This window comes from Sus scrofa, chromosome 13 (assembly GCF_000003025.6).
Source record: "Sus scrofa isolate TJ Tabasco breed Duroc chromosome 13, Sscrofa11.1, whole genome shotgun sequence".
Taxonomy (NCBI): domain Eukaryota; kingdom Metazoa; phylum Chordata; class Mammalia; order Artiodactyla; family Suidae; genus Sus; species Sus scrofa.
This window is the reverse complement of record NC_010455.5, coordinates 82,499,453-82,517,104: the sequence shown is the minus strand read 5'-3', so window position 1 is coordinate 82,517,104 and position 17,652 is coordinate 82,499,453. Positions and strand designations below refer to the sequence as shown.

General features: G+C 41.9%; 1 protein-coding gene and 1 long non-coding RNA gene across 5 annotated transcripts in view; one reads left to right on the top strand and one right to left on the bottom strand.

The window, feature by feature from the left end:
• The window catches only part of LOC102160777, a 106,334-nt gene that overhangs the window by 31,336 nt on the left and 57,346 nt on the right, over positions 1 to 17,652 (top strand). The window contains exon 2 of the long non-coding RNA XR_001300354.2: positions 9,824 to 9,928. This is a non-coding gene — a long non-coding RNA (uncharacterized LOC102160777). The remainder of the gene's footprint in view (positions 1 to 9,823; positions 9,929 to 17,652) is intronic.
• Positions 1 to 17,652, bottom strand: part of LOC100515582 — a 59,510-nt gene that overhangs the window by 28,117 nt on the left and 13,741 nt on the right. For all 4 annotated transcript variants that reach the window (XM_021069547.1, XM_013982099.2, XM_021069546.1 and 1 more), the window contains 4 exons: positions 17,435 to 17,583; positions 14,902 to 15,042; positions 14,363 to 14,508; positions 6,673 to 6,765 (listed from right to left, as the gene is read on the bottom strand). In XM_021069547.1, coding sequence (XP_020925206.1) covers positions 6,673 to 6,765; positions 14,363 to 14,508; positions 14,902 to 15,042; positions 17,435 to 17,583 — 529 coding nt within the window. The remainder of the gene's footprint in view (positions 1 to 6,672; positions 6,766 to 14,362; positions 14,509 to 14,901; positions 15,043 to 17,434; positions 17,584 to 17,652) is intronic.

Below are 17,652 nucleotides of genomic sequence, written 5' to 3'. Positions count from 1 at the left end.
ACCTTCTTCTAGAGGTTGATTTTGTAAAGAAACCTATTAAAATAGCTTTTTTTTCTTCAACAAGGAACAGGAATGATTTTCTGTGTAATTACTAGAGATTTATAAGCTAGAGTATAAATTCTATTGACTTCAGGATTTAAGGAAGCAAAGTGTAATTAGTGTTGGATGATTTACGCCTTGGACCTTGGAGCCTGTCCACAAAGGTTTCCGTTGTTTAGCTATCACTTAGGATAAAATCCTGAGTAAAATAATTTCAGAATTATAACCAGTAACTTCCTGACTTGGAACTAATAAATCTGTTTTTGAAGATTACATCTTGACTTTTGAACTTGATTCTTGCATTCCTTAATGCCACCAGCATTCCAAAGGTCTGTGGCAATGGCATAAGCAATAATGCCCTATGTGGGGAAGTGAATTTGCTACCTGGGTGGCATTGGTACTGCAGTAAAGGTCTGATCAATTCCAAGCTTGGGTACTGACCATTTTATGTTTGGATTTTGCTCCCTGTACACGTCCAAGTCATGTGCTGGTGCTCCCAGTACTAAATCTTTGAGAGTTAAGACAGTCCTGGAAACTATGGTGTGGGGCTTGGGCTGGGACATGGAACAGACCCAGGGGACAGGATGCTGCTAAGATCTTGATGAGTCTTTCAAGAACTTTGGAGGCCTTGAGGTGACATGGCAGAACTGGCTGAATGGGGCACAGGGAAGCTGTCTTATCTGCAGATGACTATTCCTGATGACCTTTTGGAGACTTTCAGTCTTTAGCCATCTTCTGGATATTTATGGACCTGACAAGCTTATGACTAGGCATAAGCCAAGCTAGACATCCCCCTTGTGAGTGCTGTTCACCCTCCAGGCCCAGGGTCCACAATTCCTGTAGACCCCTGGTACAGAGCCATGCCCAGAGGTGGGCCAGACCAGGTCTGGAAGAGACAGAGAAGCTGGAACAGAAATAGGTTTGGGCCCTATTTGTTCTGTGCTTTCCATGGTGGAGAAAACGCATCTAGGAGCCTTGCTCTGCTTTCTGACTTTCTTTACTCAGTGAAATAAATCAAAAGTGGGCAATCTTGAGTTCCTGTTGTGGTGCAGTGGAAATGAATCCGACTAGGAACCATGAGGTTGCAGGTTTGATCCCTGGCCTCGCTCAGTGGGTTAAGGTGTTGCTGTGAGCTGTGGTGTAGGTGGCAGATGCAGCTCGGATCTGATGTTGCTGTGGCTGTGGTGTAGGCTGGCAGCTGTAGCTCCGATTGTACCCCTAGCCTGAGACCTTCCATAGGCCATGGGTGCAGTCCTAAAAATAATAATAATAAAAAAAAAAGAGTGGGAAATCTGATTTTCTTTCAGGTCTAAAGCAGTGGTTCTCAAAATATGGACCCTGAACCAACAGAATCAGCATCACCTGAGAACTTAATAGCACTGCAGACTCTCCAGCCTTATCTCAGACTTTCTGACTCAGAACCCAGGGAGTTGGGTGGGGGAGGGTGGCAGGACACAGCAATCTGTGGTTTAATGAGACCTCCAGGTGCCTTTAATTTGCTCAAGTTTAAGAACCACTGATCTAATGATGCTTCATGTTCAGGGATGCTTTGAGGTAAGATTGGCTTGGACAAAGAGCCATCACCCTTCAGCAAGCATAGAAATGTACTCCTTTGCTTCTTCTAGCAACTTAGAAATGGCTGCTAAATGTAAAGTTTACGGGTTCTTGTAGTCATACATTTGGAAGGAATATAGAGTGTCAGGCTTCTGAGTAGAGGTTTTGATCATATAGTATTCTGAGTTCGGCTTTCCAAGCAGCAGGCCAAAAGCCTCTTGTCCACAAAGGGGCGAGTATAAAAATAGTTTGGCTGTTTCCAGTTGGGACCAAATGGAAACCATCTGGACTCCTCACCCAGGAGGTTGATGTAAATCAGCTCAATCTGACCCTTTATTTTGAAACAAGAATAACTCTTCCACCAAGACCAAAGTCATCCCCAGACAAATAAACCTCTTATGACTGTGAAAGTAATTATCCAATGTGGGGAGCTGTTTTTTAATTTGCTTTATGAACTGAGGATATCGTGAAAATTCTCTACTTTGACGAGAAGCTAGGAAGTAAATATATATTAGATGCAAAGTTGTTTCTATTTATTTGCGCACAGGATTCCTAGGGAGACAAAAGACTTCAATGTTCCATTGTCTTTTGAATTAAGTCCAAACTCTTGGCCTGACACGCAAAGTCCTCCTTAATGTGGCCTACCCCTCTTGCCAGGTCCATCCTCTTACATCCTCTAGTCTCAGCTAAACTTGTAGGCTTGTGGCTTGCTTTATTATTATTATTGTTGTTGTTGTTGATTTATAGTGTTCTGTCAAATTCTGCTGTACAGCAGTGTCTCAGTTATACATATATATATGTATATATACACACACACATACATTATTTTCCTCATATTATCTTATGTTCTTCATGGTTCCACCTGCAGCATGTGGAAGTTCCTGGGCCACAGACTTAATTGGAGCTGCAGCCGAGGCCTATACCACAGCCAAGGCAACATAAGATCTGAGCTGCATCTGTGACCTGTGCTGCAGGTTGTGGCAATGCTGGATCCATAACCCACTGAGTGAGGCCAGGGATTGAACATGCATCCTAACAGAGACATCAGGTTCTTAATCCACTGAGCCACAATGGGAACTCCCTAAACATTTTTTTATTGAGATAACATTGGTTTCTTATATACAACATTATATTTCTACTTCTGTATACACTACAGTGTGCTTATCACCAAATATTTGGTTCCCATCCATCACTATGCAATTAATCCCTTTTAGTTTCACCCTCCCTTCCTTCCACTGCCCCTTTCCTTCTGGGCATCACTACTCTGTTCTCTGTGCCTTTGTGTTTGTTTTTACTTGGTTTAATTTGTTCATTCATTTTGGAGGGTTTAGTTTGTTTTTTATATTCCACATGGGGGGGGAAATCATACAGTATTTGTCTTTCTCTGTCTGATTTATTTCACTTAGTATAATAACCCCAAGGTCCATGCATGTTGTTGTAAAGGAAAGATTTCATTAGTATTCTATAACTTAGTTATCCATCATCTATTAATGGGCATTTAGATTGTTTCCATATCTTGGCCATTGTAAATAATGCTGTGATGAACACAGGGATGCATAGATCTTTTCAAATTAGTGTTTTCATATTCTTTGGATAAATACCCAGAAATGGGATAATTGGCTCATATGGTAATTTTATTCTTAACTTTTGAGAAATCTCTCTACTATTTTCTATAGTGGCTGCACTGATTTACATTTTCACCAACAGTGTTTGAGGGCTCCCTTTTCTCTATATCCTTGCTAACACTTGTTATTTCTTGCCTTTTTGATAATAGTCATTCTAACAGGTGTGAGGCAATATTTCATAGTGGTTTTGATGTGCATTTACCTAGTAAGTAGTGACGTCAAACATCTTTTCATGGGCCTGCTGGCCATCTGCATGTCTTTTTTGAAAAATGTCCATGCAGCTCCTCTGTGGCTTGCATTAGGGCCTTTCTTCCTCACTTAAGTCCTTCCTCACATAAGTCCTTTATTTCTTTCCATATCAAGTCTGCTCCTTAGTTCATTCACAGAGCCTTTGCCTCAATTCCATTTCTAGGGAGAAAGCTCTTCTCTGAACCCAGTGTCCATGTCAGGCCCTTGAAAAATGCTGGCTTTTGTAGTTATTCATTTCCGAGGTGTATCCTTATTCTACATTCTGAGTCCCCTTGTTATGATTGAATTGTGTCTCCTCCCAAAATTCATATGCAGAAGTCCTAACCTCCAGTTCCTTGGAATGTGATCTAATTTGTAAATAACATCATGGCAGATAGCTAAGATGAGGTCATACTGGGAGTATAGTGGGCCTCAAATCCAATATGACTGATGTCCTTATAAAAACGGGACATTTGGGAGTTTCTTTGTGGTGCAGCAGGTTACAGGTCCAGCATTGTCACTGCAGAGGTTCAGATTCCTGCTGTGGTGCATGTTTGATTCCTGGCCTGGGAACTCACGCATGCAGTGGGCATGGCCAAAAAAAGCGGGAGGGATTTGGACACAGACACAGGGAGGATGCCAGGGGAACATGAAGGCAAAGACTGGGGTGATGCGTCTTTGGTACAAGCCAAGGAGTACCAAATATGGCCATTAAACCAGCAGAAGCTTTGAGAGAGACATGGAACAGATTCTCCCTCAGAACCTCTGGAAGGAACCAACTCTGCCAATATCTTGATCTTTACTTCCAGGCTCCAGAACTGTGAGACAATACCTTTCTCTTGTTTTAGCCACCCAGTCTGTGGTACTTTGCCAAAGTATCCTTAAAAGACAAGAGCACACCTTGTGCCCCACACAGAGCTGGCACTTGATAACCACCTGTTGAGGCAGGTGCAGTGACCAGAAGGTAAGCTCCCTGGGGGCAGAGACCAGGGATCTTTCACACTACACCCCTTATACACCAGCCCCAAATTGCCTTGAGGACATTTTATTTCATAAGTGTTGACTGAAAGAATGACGTAGAACCTCTCACCTCTTCCCTGGAAAATGCAAGATACTAGACTCCCTGTGGGGCTTGGCAGGAGACTACATACAGCTCATGAAGGCCAAAAAAACACAAGTCTGGTATTTTTGGTCAGATTTTAGTAGCTGAATGATTGCTATTGTGACCTGGGCCTCAACATAGCTATTGTTGGAAAGCTAAATGAATGATCATATTATGAATGAATGAATGATTGTATTGCCTTTTTTTTTTTTTTTTTAATCTTTTGTCTTTTGAGGGCTACACCTTCAGCATATAGAGGTTCCCAGGCGAGGGGTCAAATTGGAGCTGTAGCTGCTAAATGAATGGAGCGAGGCCTTCCCACTGAGCGAGGCCAGGGATTGAACCTAAGTCCTAATGGATAATAGTCAGATCCGTTTCCACTGAGCCACAACAGGAACTCCAAGAATTTGCTTTTTAAATGTAAAGACTTCAAATATTATCCATTTTTGAACTTTTGCCATCAGTATTTGTTTATTTATTTATTAGGGCCACACCTGAGGCATATGGAAGTTCCCAGGCTAGGGCTTGAATTGGAGATGTAGCCACCAGCCTACACCACAGCCACAGCAATACCAGATCCAAGCTGCGTCTGTGACCTACACCACAGCTCACAGCAATGCTGGATCCTTAACCCACTGAGCGAGGCCAGGGATTGAGCCCGCATCCTCATGCTTCCTAGTTGGGTTGGTTAACCACTGAACCACAAAGGGAACTCCCATTAATTAATTAAAAAAAAATTTTTTTTAGCTCAAGTAGGTCAACAAATAGAAGTGGTCAGAGCCTCTCTCCAGTCTTGGGAACCCTTGAAATTCCCAGACAGATTTTGTCCTTTTGGTCTCTCCACAATGCCAACTTGACTTCACAGCGTGATGCAGATGCTCAGTCATTGTCCTTGCTACCACATTTCGTTACCTCTAGATGCAGAGTCAGAATTGGATCCAGCAGTCCTCTCCCCTCAGATGTCATTTGGCCAAGTGTAAGTACTGTCCTTTGTGTGGCTATCAGTCTTGGAGACACTGGTCATCCTCATCCCCACAGGAACCCCAGTCAACTCCTCTGAAAGCATTCTTGGTTGAAAATGTTCCCAAACAGAAACCATCTAAAACAAATGATAACCTAGCATGCTGCTGCTAATGCTGCTGCTGCTCCTCCCTTCTCCTTCTTTCCCCCTTGTAGTAGATTTTCCAAAATCTACTAGCACTATCCAGTGGAGAGACTATATTTACATCAGAGAACAGAGCCAGGATCTTATAAATTTCTTACTTTACCTTTTCATTTGGCTTTTTAGATCATAAAATTTTGTATTTTTCTCATTCAGTGAGATTTCACAGAGGTGATACAAGGATAATTCAAGGACAGAAAAACAAATCAAAAACAAAACATGAGAACAGATTAAAGTTGAGGAAGAGATAGCCAAAGAGTAAAGAGCTTCATTATAAGTGCCCATTGTCAACAAACTACAAAAACAAAACAAAACAAAACAAAACAAAAACAACCTAAACAGAACAAAAAAATTTAGGTTAGCCTCCACGAGGAGTTTCCCAAAGACTGTGCTCCTGATACACCCAGGGATCAGTCATCTTGTGCTGTCTCTTTATAACCTCAAAATGTTAATGCTGTAGTGGAATTTAGGAAAGTGTGAGCACAAGTCCTTGACTTGTAGAGTAAGATGCTGAGGCCCAGGCATCAGGCAAGTGCTGAAAGCACAATCCTAGTTCCCTAACATTTAGCTACAAACTTTTAATACTTGAACAGCTTCCCTCTTAGTTTAATCCTGCTCAGAGGTTATAGTATTGATGATTTCTTAAAATTCCCTCTAATTGACTCAGTTTCTGCTTCTGAGCATAGAAGAAAAGTCTTCAAGCTGAAGTATCAGGTCACACTGGCTGTTTATTGCAGAGATATTCCCATACTTGTTTTTTGGTCTTGTTGAATGAGCCAAAGACAAATTCCTCTGGTGGAAATGGCTAAGATGTTCTGTATTTGGTCTACTTGAAGCCATCAGACACTGAGTGTTCTTCTCCACTTGGGTTTTTCTCTCTCTTTGGAATAATTACTTTAAGGAGGAAGTGATTTACAAGATGAAGGAAATGGGAGGAATAGTTCAAACAACTACAACAATACCTTTTTTTCTCTTCTTTCCTGAAGTAGTTTTCATTGTTAGAGCTCCAGATGACTTTGTAATCTGGTTCAAAGTTGAACTTCCTCTCTGCTTAGCTGTATTAAAAAATAAATTGAAAAAAAGCTAGTTCAAAGTTGCATGAATGGATTTTTGACATACTTTGATATTGGTTACTTGGCTTCATTTTATGTACACTTTGGACAGAGGTATTTCTTATAAAAGAGAATTATCTGACCTATTGACCTCATGTCAGTCCTGTCTTTTTCATGTTTCTCCTCTCAAAGGCTTAAGGAGAACATGTGACCAAGCACGGCTCCAAGAATCACCCTGCAGGGCCTTGTGTAAATTCTTCTTTCTGTTCCACAGCTGCCCTCTATAAAAGTGGTTTTGAATTGGGAATTAGTAAGAATGTAGCACAGAGGAACATATTTTTGACATATTTTAAAATATATATTGGTAATATTGTCACACTGGAGTCATTCTAGACCCCTCTTCCCCTTTCTCTTGCCTCCCACATCCCATCTGTCAGGGAACAGTATAGATATAGAACCTGACCTCCTCTGGATGGACCCCTCTCACCTCTTACCACCACCTCTCATCTGAATGACATTTGCCTCCCCAAAGTTATCTGTGCCCTCCCCCCATACCTAGTATGTTTGCCATGCAAATTGAAGGGTCTCTCTCAAACCTAAGTCCCAACTAAGTCCTGATTCCCCTTCGCTTTCCTAGCTAACGAGGCCCTTGACCCTCTGGCCCCTGTAATTGCCTAGGTACCTGCTCCTTGTACACAGGCTTTGGGGCATTTCCTCTGCCTGGAATGCTCCCCATTTAGCCACAGGCTCACTCCCTCACCTTCTGTGTCTTTTCACAAATGCCACCTTTTCAAGGAGGCTGACATACAACCATCTATTTAAAATCATTCAAAATTTTCCATCCCTTTTGGCCCTATAATTCCTCTTCTGAGAATTTTCAGTATTGGTACACTTGCACCTGAAAGTATATGTATGTGTGTGTGTGTGTGAATCCTAAAGTTAGCAAACAATAAAGCTATTTGGATTTAGGGGAAAAAAATAAAATCACAACCATCTTTTCCTTCCACAGATCCCCAAACTTGCTTATCTTGCTCAATTTTCTTTTCCATAGCAATTATCATCTTCTAATAAACAATGGCAGATGTATAGTTCTGCCTTTTAAAAATTATCTAACACTCTGCACCCCCCTCCACACACACACACACACAAGCATGCACAGGCACACTGCATTCCCAGCCTCCTCCTCAGGGACAGGGATCTTTGTTTTATCTCTAATGTGTGTAAAGAGAGATACAGGTACACACATATACAATGAAGGAGTATCATTACTAAGGTTGGATTTTAGACATTCTAACAAGTAATTAAAACAGACTTGTCATTGGATAGTGAGACATTCGTGCCTCTTCAGTTTTTGGCAACAGAAAGGTCCTGTGCCTGCCTCTGGCAAGAAGAAGAAATTACTAGGAGGCCTGGGAGTAGCTCACAGAACAGGAGAAAAAAACAAACATTTGGGTCTTATGAAGCAGTGGCCTCAAAACATTTTTGCTCTCAAAATCCTAGAGGAATATGGAAAAGCTATGTACAATCGTGTACATTTTTAGTTTTATATCTAAACTTGTTCATTGTGAGTTTTAAAATGTCAAAGGATGAACTTTCTAGCATATGGCAAATATTGACGTTTAAAAATAAAATCTGTAGGGAACTATATTCAGTCTCCTGGGACAGACCATGATGGAAAAGAATATAAAAAAAGAATGTATATATGTATAACTGAGTCATTTTGCTGTACAGCAGAAATTGGAATAATACTGTAAATCAGTTATACTTAATTAAAATAAAATAAAATCTGTTATACCATTCTCTTAAGTGCATCAAATGGAATCTAAATTCCAAGCACTTTGACACTTACCATCATTCATTAAAAATATCCCTATAGCCTAAAACATGAGCAGTACTTCTAGAGTGATTGGAAGTTTTATGATTCCATTTTTCCTTGTGTTTTCATTGGTATTTCCATTCTACTGACTCTGCAGAATTTTATAGTTGAAAGTCTTTTGTAGGTCATCCTGTAATACTTCTCGCTAATAAAAATGCTACATTTACAAATATTTAAATTTTAAATATTTCTTGAGATCATGTCTCTAAAGTGTTAAAAATTCTACAGTTATTAATAAAATTTTAGAAATATGCAGTTGGTTAATATAGCATATGTATTTTATATATTTTAGTAAATCCTAATTAAGTACAAAAATAAAATTTTACTGAACACCTCTCCCAAAGAGATGGATGATGCTGTTTTATTTGTTTTAATAATTAATCCATGTATTCATTAAAGAATATTACTGCTAAAACAAGGCAGACTTAAGCATCAGTGTTTTTCAATGTTGTAGTTGTAACTGCTGAGAAATCTTGTTCATGTAGATGGGAATGGACTAATAGGGTTGCCAGATTCAGCCTCCTTTATCCCTCAAATGCAGGATACTAAATTGAGTTTAAATGCCAGATAAATGAAGAGTAATTATTTTGTTAATTATATCCCAAATACTGCATGGAATATACCTATAGCCAATTATTTGTTTTTCATCTAAAATTCAAAAAAACCCTGGGGGAGTTCCCGTTGTGGCTCAGCGGTAATGAACCCGACTATTATCCATGAGGATGCCAGTTCAATCCCTGGCCTTACGCAGTGGGTTAAGGATCTGGCATTGCTGTGAGCTGTGGTGTAGGTTGCAGACGTGGCTTGGATCCACGTGTTGTTGTGGCTGTGGCATAGGCAGCAGCTGCAGCCTGATTCGACCCCTAGCCTGGGCACTTCCATATGCCACAGGTGTGGCCCTAAAAAAAAAAACCAAAAAACACTAAAAAAACAAAAAAAATCCTAAAAAGAGTTTTAATCACAGCAGTACTCTTCAGTTCTTTGAACTCCTGAGCTGTAGGCTGAAAACCATAAGCAAAAAAAATTTTAATGACCTGTCAGTTAACTTAAATCCTCCTTCAATTTAGTTCAAAGCAAAAAGTGGAAGCCACTTGATGTGTAAAATATGATTTATCACTGTTATTAGAGTCATTCATTTTGTTAACCCTTAAAATTTTTAATTGTCTCTTTGTTTTTGCACTTTAGGGGAGATACTCAGATGCTGGATGAGAGACAAGTATGCCTTTCTTTGGCAAAATAGGATGATTTGACCAACGATATTAACCACCAGGTACTGGGTCATTATGGAAGGTGAGAATCTGGACATTTTAAAAAACCATTCACATCCCCTCAAACACAGCCACTGGGAAGTTTGTGAGTACTCTTAATGTGTTTGGGCTACTCTAACAAAACACCATATACTGGGTGGCTTATAAACAACATTTACTCCTCACAGTTCTGGAGGCCGGGAAGTCCAGGTTGCAGGCACTGCCAGATCCAGTGTCTGGTAAGAGCCGCTTCTTGGTTCATAGATGGCCATCTTCTTGCTAGAACCCCACATGATGGAAGGAGTATGGGAGCTCTCTGGGGTCTGTTTTATTTATTTATTTTGTCATTTTTTGTATTTTTAGGGCCCACCTGTGGCATATGGAGGTTCCTAGGCTAGGGGTCCAATCGGAGCTGTAGCAGCCAGCCCATGCCACAGCAATGCAGGATCCGAACCACGTCTGTGACCTATACCACAGCTCACGGCAAGGCCTGATCTTGGTCAGAGATCAAACCCATGTTCTCATGGATACTAGTCAGGTTTGTTAACTGCTGAGCCACGACGGGAAACTCCTGGGGTCTGTCATAAGGGCACTAATCCCATTCAGGAGGGCTTCACCTTCATGACCCAATCACCTTCCCAAGGACCCACCTCTTAATATCATCACTTTAGCGATGAAGACTTCAACATATGACTTTTGAGAGAACACAAACATTCAGTCCATAAGAGTAACATACACACCAGCAGAGAGTAAAAGTGCCTTCTATTTCAGAGCTGGATCGATAGGCCTCTGCTCAGGCAAATTAGTTTTCCCCTCTTGATTTCACTTCTTTGCCAGCAGGATTAGCCACAAACAAAAAAAGAGGCATATGAGGCCATAAAGATGGTTATGGCATCTTAGCAGCCCTTGCCTGACCCCAGGGGTGTGGGATCCAAGCGCCACCAGTTGGACTTTGTCACCATGAAATGTGATTCTTGAGCCACGGAATCTGGCAGCCACCCCCAGACACCTGTGTGTTAGCTCACCTGTAAAAAGCTCCTTGGTCCTTGCTCTTTACAAACCTGTCCTGAAACAAACTGAGTTGAACCCACAGTATGGCTATATTTGGAGATGGGGTCTCTATGGAGGTAATTAAGGTTCAACAAGGTCATAAGGATGGGGCCCTGATTATATAGGATTAGTGTTCTTATTAGACACCAAGGAGCTTGCTCTCTCTAATCCACACACACAACCTAGAAAAGGCCAAGTGAGGACACAGCAAGAGAATGGCATCGGCTAGCCAGCAAGAGAGTTCTTACCAGGAACCGAATCAGCTAGCACGTTGATCTGGGACTTCTAGCCTCCAGAACTGTGAGAAAATAAATCTTTTGTTTAAGGCCCCCAGCCCGTGGTATTTTATTTTGGCAGCCTGAACAGACTAATAGAGAATGCAGAGTAGCTAAAATGCACCAGTTAAACTGGTAGAGATTAAAGTGAATGTGACGGTTAGGAGACTGTCATAGTTAGCCTTGGGGGTGAGGGGAAGAACCTAGAAATGTACTTGTTAAGTGGGTTTTGCTGTCTTGCTGAGATCCTGACTAGTGACAGGGACTTAAAAGAGGTTCTGTATGGTGACCACTGACAGCAGGGCCTGACCCAGCTGGAGTAGTTTCCACCCTGGCCAGGACTGCTATGAAGGATGACAGAGTAGGCCCTTCTGAGGTCAGTTCTGACCCTGGCTTTTTTTGGCTCTCTCTCCTTTAAGATTAAGCCTTAATGCCCTTTCAGCAGAAACCGCTTAGAGCAACCAGAATAAGAGACCTCCGCATTTCTTCCTGACACCCTTTTCACTTCTTACCATTCTAGTCCCACACCTCTCACACCTGTCCCTGCTCACCATGCTCCAGTCCTTTGAGATGGCACTTTTATATTTCCAATTATTAAAAAAAAATCACAGATTCACTAAATAGATCTGGAAGTTACAATACAGGACTTCATAAATAAGAGCTTGGCTTTCTACGGGAATGTTGGTAAAAACGGCAGAGTGAAAATAATATTTGATGACAAACATCCTTTCCCAGCTTCCTTTTGTATATTTTTTGAGTTGACTTGAATTATCAAATTCAACAAATAACCTATATAATTCTGATGCCCTGAAATTTCCTAAATGAAGGACAACCATTATATTTTTAAATCTCAGTTAGTTACAATTTGCACTCATTTACACAAGGTAACCTGGACTTCAGCTCTTTTTTTTTTTTTTTTTTTTTTAAGGAGGGCAAGTCAGTGAATAAGTATATTTCAATAATTTTCATTGAGATATAATTGACATATAACACTATATTCCAGATGTACAACTTAATGATTTTATATTTACACACATTTGTGAAGTGATCACACTAAATCTAGTCAGCATCCATCACCACATAGTCACAAATATTTTTTTCTTGTGGTGAGAACTTTTTTTTTCTTTTTTGCTTTTTAGGGCCACACCCATGGCATATGGAGGTTCCCAGGCTAAGGGTCTAATTGGAGCTACAGCTGCTGGCCTACACCAGAGCCACAGCAACTCAGGATCTGAGCTGTATCTGCGACCTACACCACAGCTCATGGCAATGCCAGACCCTTAACCCACTGAGTGAGGCCGGCAATCGAACCCACAAAGTCATGGCTCCTAGTCAGATTCGTTTCCACTGCACCACGACAGGAACTCCTCTTGTAGTGAGAACTTTTAGAGTCTACTCTCTTAGCAACTTTCAATTAAGCAATACAGTGGTGTTAACTGTAGGCATGATGCTGTACACCAGACTTCAGGTCTTTATCTACATTTTTTTTCCAGTGAGTAGCGTGATTGTTTTCATGAATATGTTTCAACATTTTATTCTCCTGAGAAAGAGTTGTTGCTATAATGGTAATGATAAGGGTGATGATGATAATTAACCTCCCTCTAGTACTATTGTGTGTAAGACATATGCTAACTGCTTTACATTATATCACTTAATTCTCACTAAACACCAGAAGGTTGTTTATCACTATGTTTATTTTGTAGCAGAAGAAGCTGAAGTTAGATCAATGAGATAATGAAGCAGGATCTGAATCCAGGTCTGATTCTAAGTCTGTGTTATTAACCTCTTATTATAATTTACTGTTATGAGTGACAAAAGTACTCAGGAAGTTCCTGTTGTGGCGCAGTGGTAACAATCCCGACTAGTATTCATGGGGACTCAAGTTTGATCCCTGGCCTCTCCTGGTGGGTCAAGGATCTGGTGTTGCCATGAACTGTGGTGTAGGTTGCAGATGTGGCTCAGATCTGGTGTTGCTGTGGCTGTGGTGTAGACTGGGAGCTGCAGCTCCGATTTCAACCCCTAGCCTGGGAATTTCCATATGTCTTGGATGTGGCCCTAAAAAAAGCAAAAAAAAAAAAAAAAAAAAAAAAGTAGTCAACTTTAGGGAGTTCCCTGGTTAAGGATCCAGTATTGTCACTGCAGTGGCTTGGGTCGCTACTTGTACTGTGGATTTGATCTCTTGTCTGGGAACTTCCATGTGCCACAAGTGTGGCCCCCCCCCAAAAAAAAGGGAATCACCTTTAAAAGTGTCATGAATATGTGTACTTGGAATCTATTAAAAGAAAACAATACTTATAGGGAAGTAAGCAGTTGTTCTCATCTGTCCTACACTTGTCCTTCTCATCTGTCTACTTCTTGTGGACTGCTACTTCCCCCTGCAAATCTGTGATTCTGGTTGCACCCAAGGAAAGCCAGTTACCCTTCTTGTGGGATTTGACCCATAGTCACTGGAAGAAAGATGACTTGAATAATTACAAGTCATGATGATATAGCCCTGGGACCACTGGCACATGTATAAACTGCCATTCCTGCTTGGAGGAAAACTGTCTTGGGAGAGAAGGCCAACCCTCAGAAGGGAAGTAGAGTAATGAGCAGCAAACTCAGGGTCTCCTGATGACATGATTTGAGCTCCTGGAGTCGGCTATCTTTGAAGACAGCTCCACCTGTAGACGTGCCAGTTATGTAAACCCCTATATATCTTTAATTCTGTTTGAATTGCTTTCACTTTTAACTGAAAAAGTGCTGGTTAACACGCTGTACTAATTTCCTATACTGCTCTAACAAATGACCGCTCCAACCTCTCCTCCCATTGTCACATCTCCTTCTCTCTGCCTCTGACCCTCCTGCCTCTCTCCTATAATGATCCTTGTGATTACACTGGACCCAACCAAATAATCCAAGATAAGTCCTCCTGTCTTGAGACCCTTAACTTAATCATATTTGCAAAGTTCCTTTTGCAGTGTTGAGGTAACATAGGTATAGGTTTTGAAGATGAGGACAGAGACATCTTTGGGGGTCTTTTATTCTGCTTCCACACATTCTCAGGAAGAGGCACCTCCATTGATCACTGGGAAGACTACTTTTCATTGCAAAGCAAAATTTTCCTTCTTTTAGTGGCCCCAACAGAGTGTAAAGCCAAATTCCTTGCTTACCTTGGAGCAGCTGAGGGGGATGCCTAGGGTCTGGTGAGCAAGTGGCTGGCTGGTCTTTCCCCTGCATCTCTGCATACTCTGCTACGGGTCTGAGGAGATCCAGAGCTCCAGAACACTGCAAGTAATTGCCATCAAGGTGCAGCTCACTGGGGAAGGAGTGAAATACACTGTTCACTTGGTGTTCTTTCCACTTTCTCAAATTTTATTTGAGATCTTTACCTCACAAAATAGTAGACCTAGTTACAAAATAATAAAAAATTATAATAAATAATAATAGACCACGTCATAAAAAATGGACCTAGTAACATCAACTGGCCAAAGCATGCATTTAGCGCGACATCCTTGATTCTCAGCGTAACTAAAAGGATCTTTCTATTATAATGAAGAAAAAGAAAATGAAATAACTAGAGGGAAGAAAGATTAAAAACATAAAGAAAAATCAAGGGCGTCCCTGGGCTAGTAGGCTCTGTAAGTACCTGGTTATATAACTCAGGACATAACAGTGCCAAGATGTAGGAGGGGAAGCAGGGAACCCTCACCAAATGGCACTCTGGCATATGATAGAGCCCAGCCTTGGCCCAATCTGTGGCCCCAGACCACAGTAACGTAAGCTGAGGACTTGAAGCCTTTGGTTGTTCTCCAGGCCTGAGAAAATCCTCTCAATTTCTTCATTTCCAAATCTAAAAAAGAAATGACAGGAGCAAATAAGTAATTTTTAAAACTATGTCACCCATTGGATTATTTAATTTGAAGGCACTCCCCAGGGCAATTAGAGCAACTTTTGCTGGTCCTCAGTTTGAGCTTCCAGGGCCAGGGCTGACTGTGGGGGTGGGCTAGGATGATTGAGGGGCACAGCCTGCATAGGAGGAAGGGGGACCTGGAGTCTGCCTCCTGGGCAAAGGGAGCAGAGAACTATTTGAAGCGCCCGTTTAAGGGTGCAAAGAGCGAGCAAGCTGTGGATCCTGAAGACAGATGAGGTGGCCCAGCTGGCAGGGACCAAGGGGGCTGGCAAGACCCCTTAGTACCAGACTCTGTAAGGAGGGGCCTTTTAAACCACATCCAGAGCAGTTTCAGGAAAGTTCAGCCTCTTGGCCCTCCTGGTCCCAAGCTGCTCCTCACCTTACACTGCAGAGTCCCTAGAGTTCGCAAAATGAAATCACACCCATCATCTCATTCATGCCAGCAACAGCCTCTGGGGGTAGGTAGGTATTAAGAAGCTGAGGACCAGTGAGGTAAAAGGGATATCGTCAGGGAAATTGGAATGTCAAGGCTTGAACTTTAAAATGAAGTGAGAAGTATTAACAGAAATAACTTTTAAAACTTATTACTTCGTTCAACAAGTAATTATTGAAGGCTAGCTACCATGGTAGTTCTACTAAGGTAGTTCCAACCTTAATTGGGAATGTGGCTACGCATGAGAAAGAGGAATATCTTCCAGCCTTACCTGGGGATGCAACTGTATTTGAGAAAAAGGGGGATCCTGGACTTCACAGTCTGTCGGGGAAGATGGCCAGGAAAGAGCTCCAGTCCTCAGAGGCTGGTAATCAGCATCTGACCAGTGTTGAGGTCTCGGCACTGATTCGCAACTACCTAACGTTAATAACTCTACATGTCTTAGCAGCAGCAAGATTTCCACTGACAATCAAAATAAGCTGTTTCCTAAAGATGGGTATTCCTTCTTTCATCCTTCTCTCTCCTCCCCAGCACAGGTCTCTGGGTCCATGTTCTGTACTAGAGGGGTCCTGAGTCCAGAGGCGTCACTAAGCAGTGGGGCTAGTTCTGCCTGGTCTAGTTGGGGAGCTGGGGAGACTCTAGCCCATCCTGCACTCACTGCATTGGTGTTTTGAGGACCCTGGCCTTCTGCTGTCCTGTGTTAGGAAATCCTAACTAAGGCTTGTTCCAGTATTTCAGAAAGCTGGAGAACCTTCACAGAATACTTGCTCTCCCCAGCTCTTGCTGATGGACTTGTCCACTGTCACCACCAAGATCCTAGTAAGACCATAGTCTTTAATAGGGCCTTTGTGTCATGGTCATCTCAGGCATGAATCATCTCCTTCACTTCATGGCCTACTGGCCTTTTGAGTACAAGGCACCACCTGGCTCCATGAGAAGAATCATGGAATCATAGATATGGGAAGTGGAAGAGATCATCTCGTTATCGATCAGAGAGGTTGCATGACCTACCCCAGCTCACACAAGCAGCTTGAAATTATTTATGGATGGTAAATTATAGGTTCCAGCAATCCAGAATCATGGATCAGAGGTGGGCTCTGATTCAGACACCTGGATTCACATCTGGGCTCAATCCCCAAGAGCTGAATGGCTTTGAACAAGCCAATTAATCCCCTTGAGTTTATCCCCCATCTATAGTCAAGGAATAGAAGTAATACATATCTGTCATTATGCATCGTATAGCTTATGTAGTGATATATATATATATATATATATATATATATATATATATATCTACTGTTGGGAGGAAAAAAATGAGAAAATCCATGCACTGTGCTTGGCACACAGTAAGCACTCAATAACCATTAGCTGGTGGTGTTATTATCACTATTATCACTACCCTTGACCCTCCCCCCAACACACTTGGTGCCCAGCCCTCTAAAGGACTTTCTCTGCTCTTCTCTAGCACCACAGCTTTACTCCCCTCTCTCCTGATGAACACTGACCCATCACCTAGGGAATGGTGGTTTCCCTTATCCAAACTACCACTAAAATGTACATGGATATCTGCTGTAATATTCAGACTGCCTACCCTGCATTATACACAATCAAAGTCATGTCTCCTCCATCTACTGTACCAAGGACTCCCTTGGACAATGGCATTGCCTTAAATACACTTAGACCTTCCTTAGCACAAGTGCTGTGTCTTACACAAACTGGTCTTCAACAAATATTTGTTGAAAGAATGACGAGCGACTCAGGAACATGAGCTCTCAGGAGGTGTGTCCTACAGCAGTGACTTGATGAGACACAAGGAACCAGGACATTGCCTTCCCCTGTCTCTGCCACCCCTAGCCAACTGCAGGAAGGGCCTTGAAGGAACCCCACATTCCACCTTACTTGCAGTAATCAAGAACAAGAGTTTGCAAACTGCTGGACTGAAGAGCCTTCCCAAGTCTCCCCAGGGACCACAGATCCATCTTGCAATCAATGAGTTCCAGGGTGGTAAATGGGCAGGTGGTGCACCCCTTTGATTCCAAAAGCAAAGCCTGAGAACACAAGGTAAAAAGTGCTGACACCATGAAGACAAATATGATCTGTTTTCATATGTTATTTAA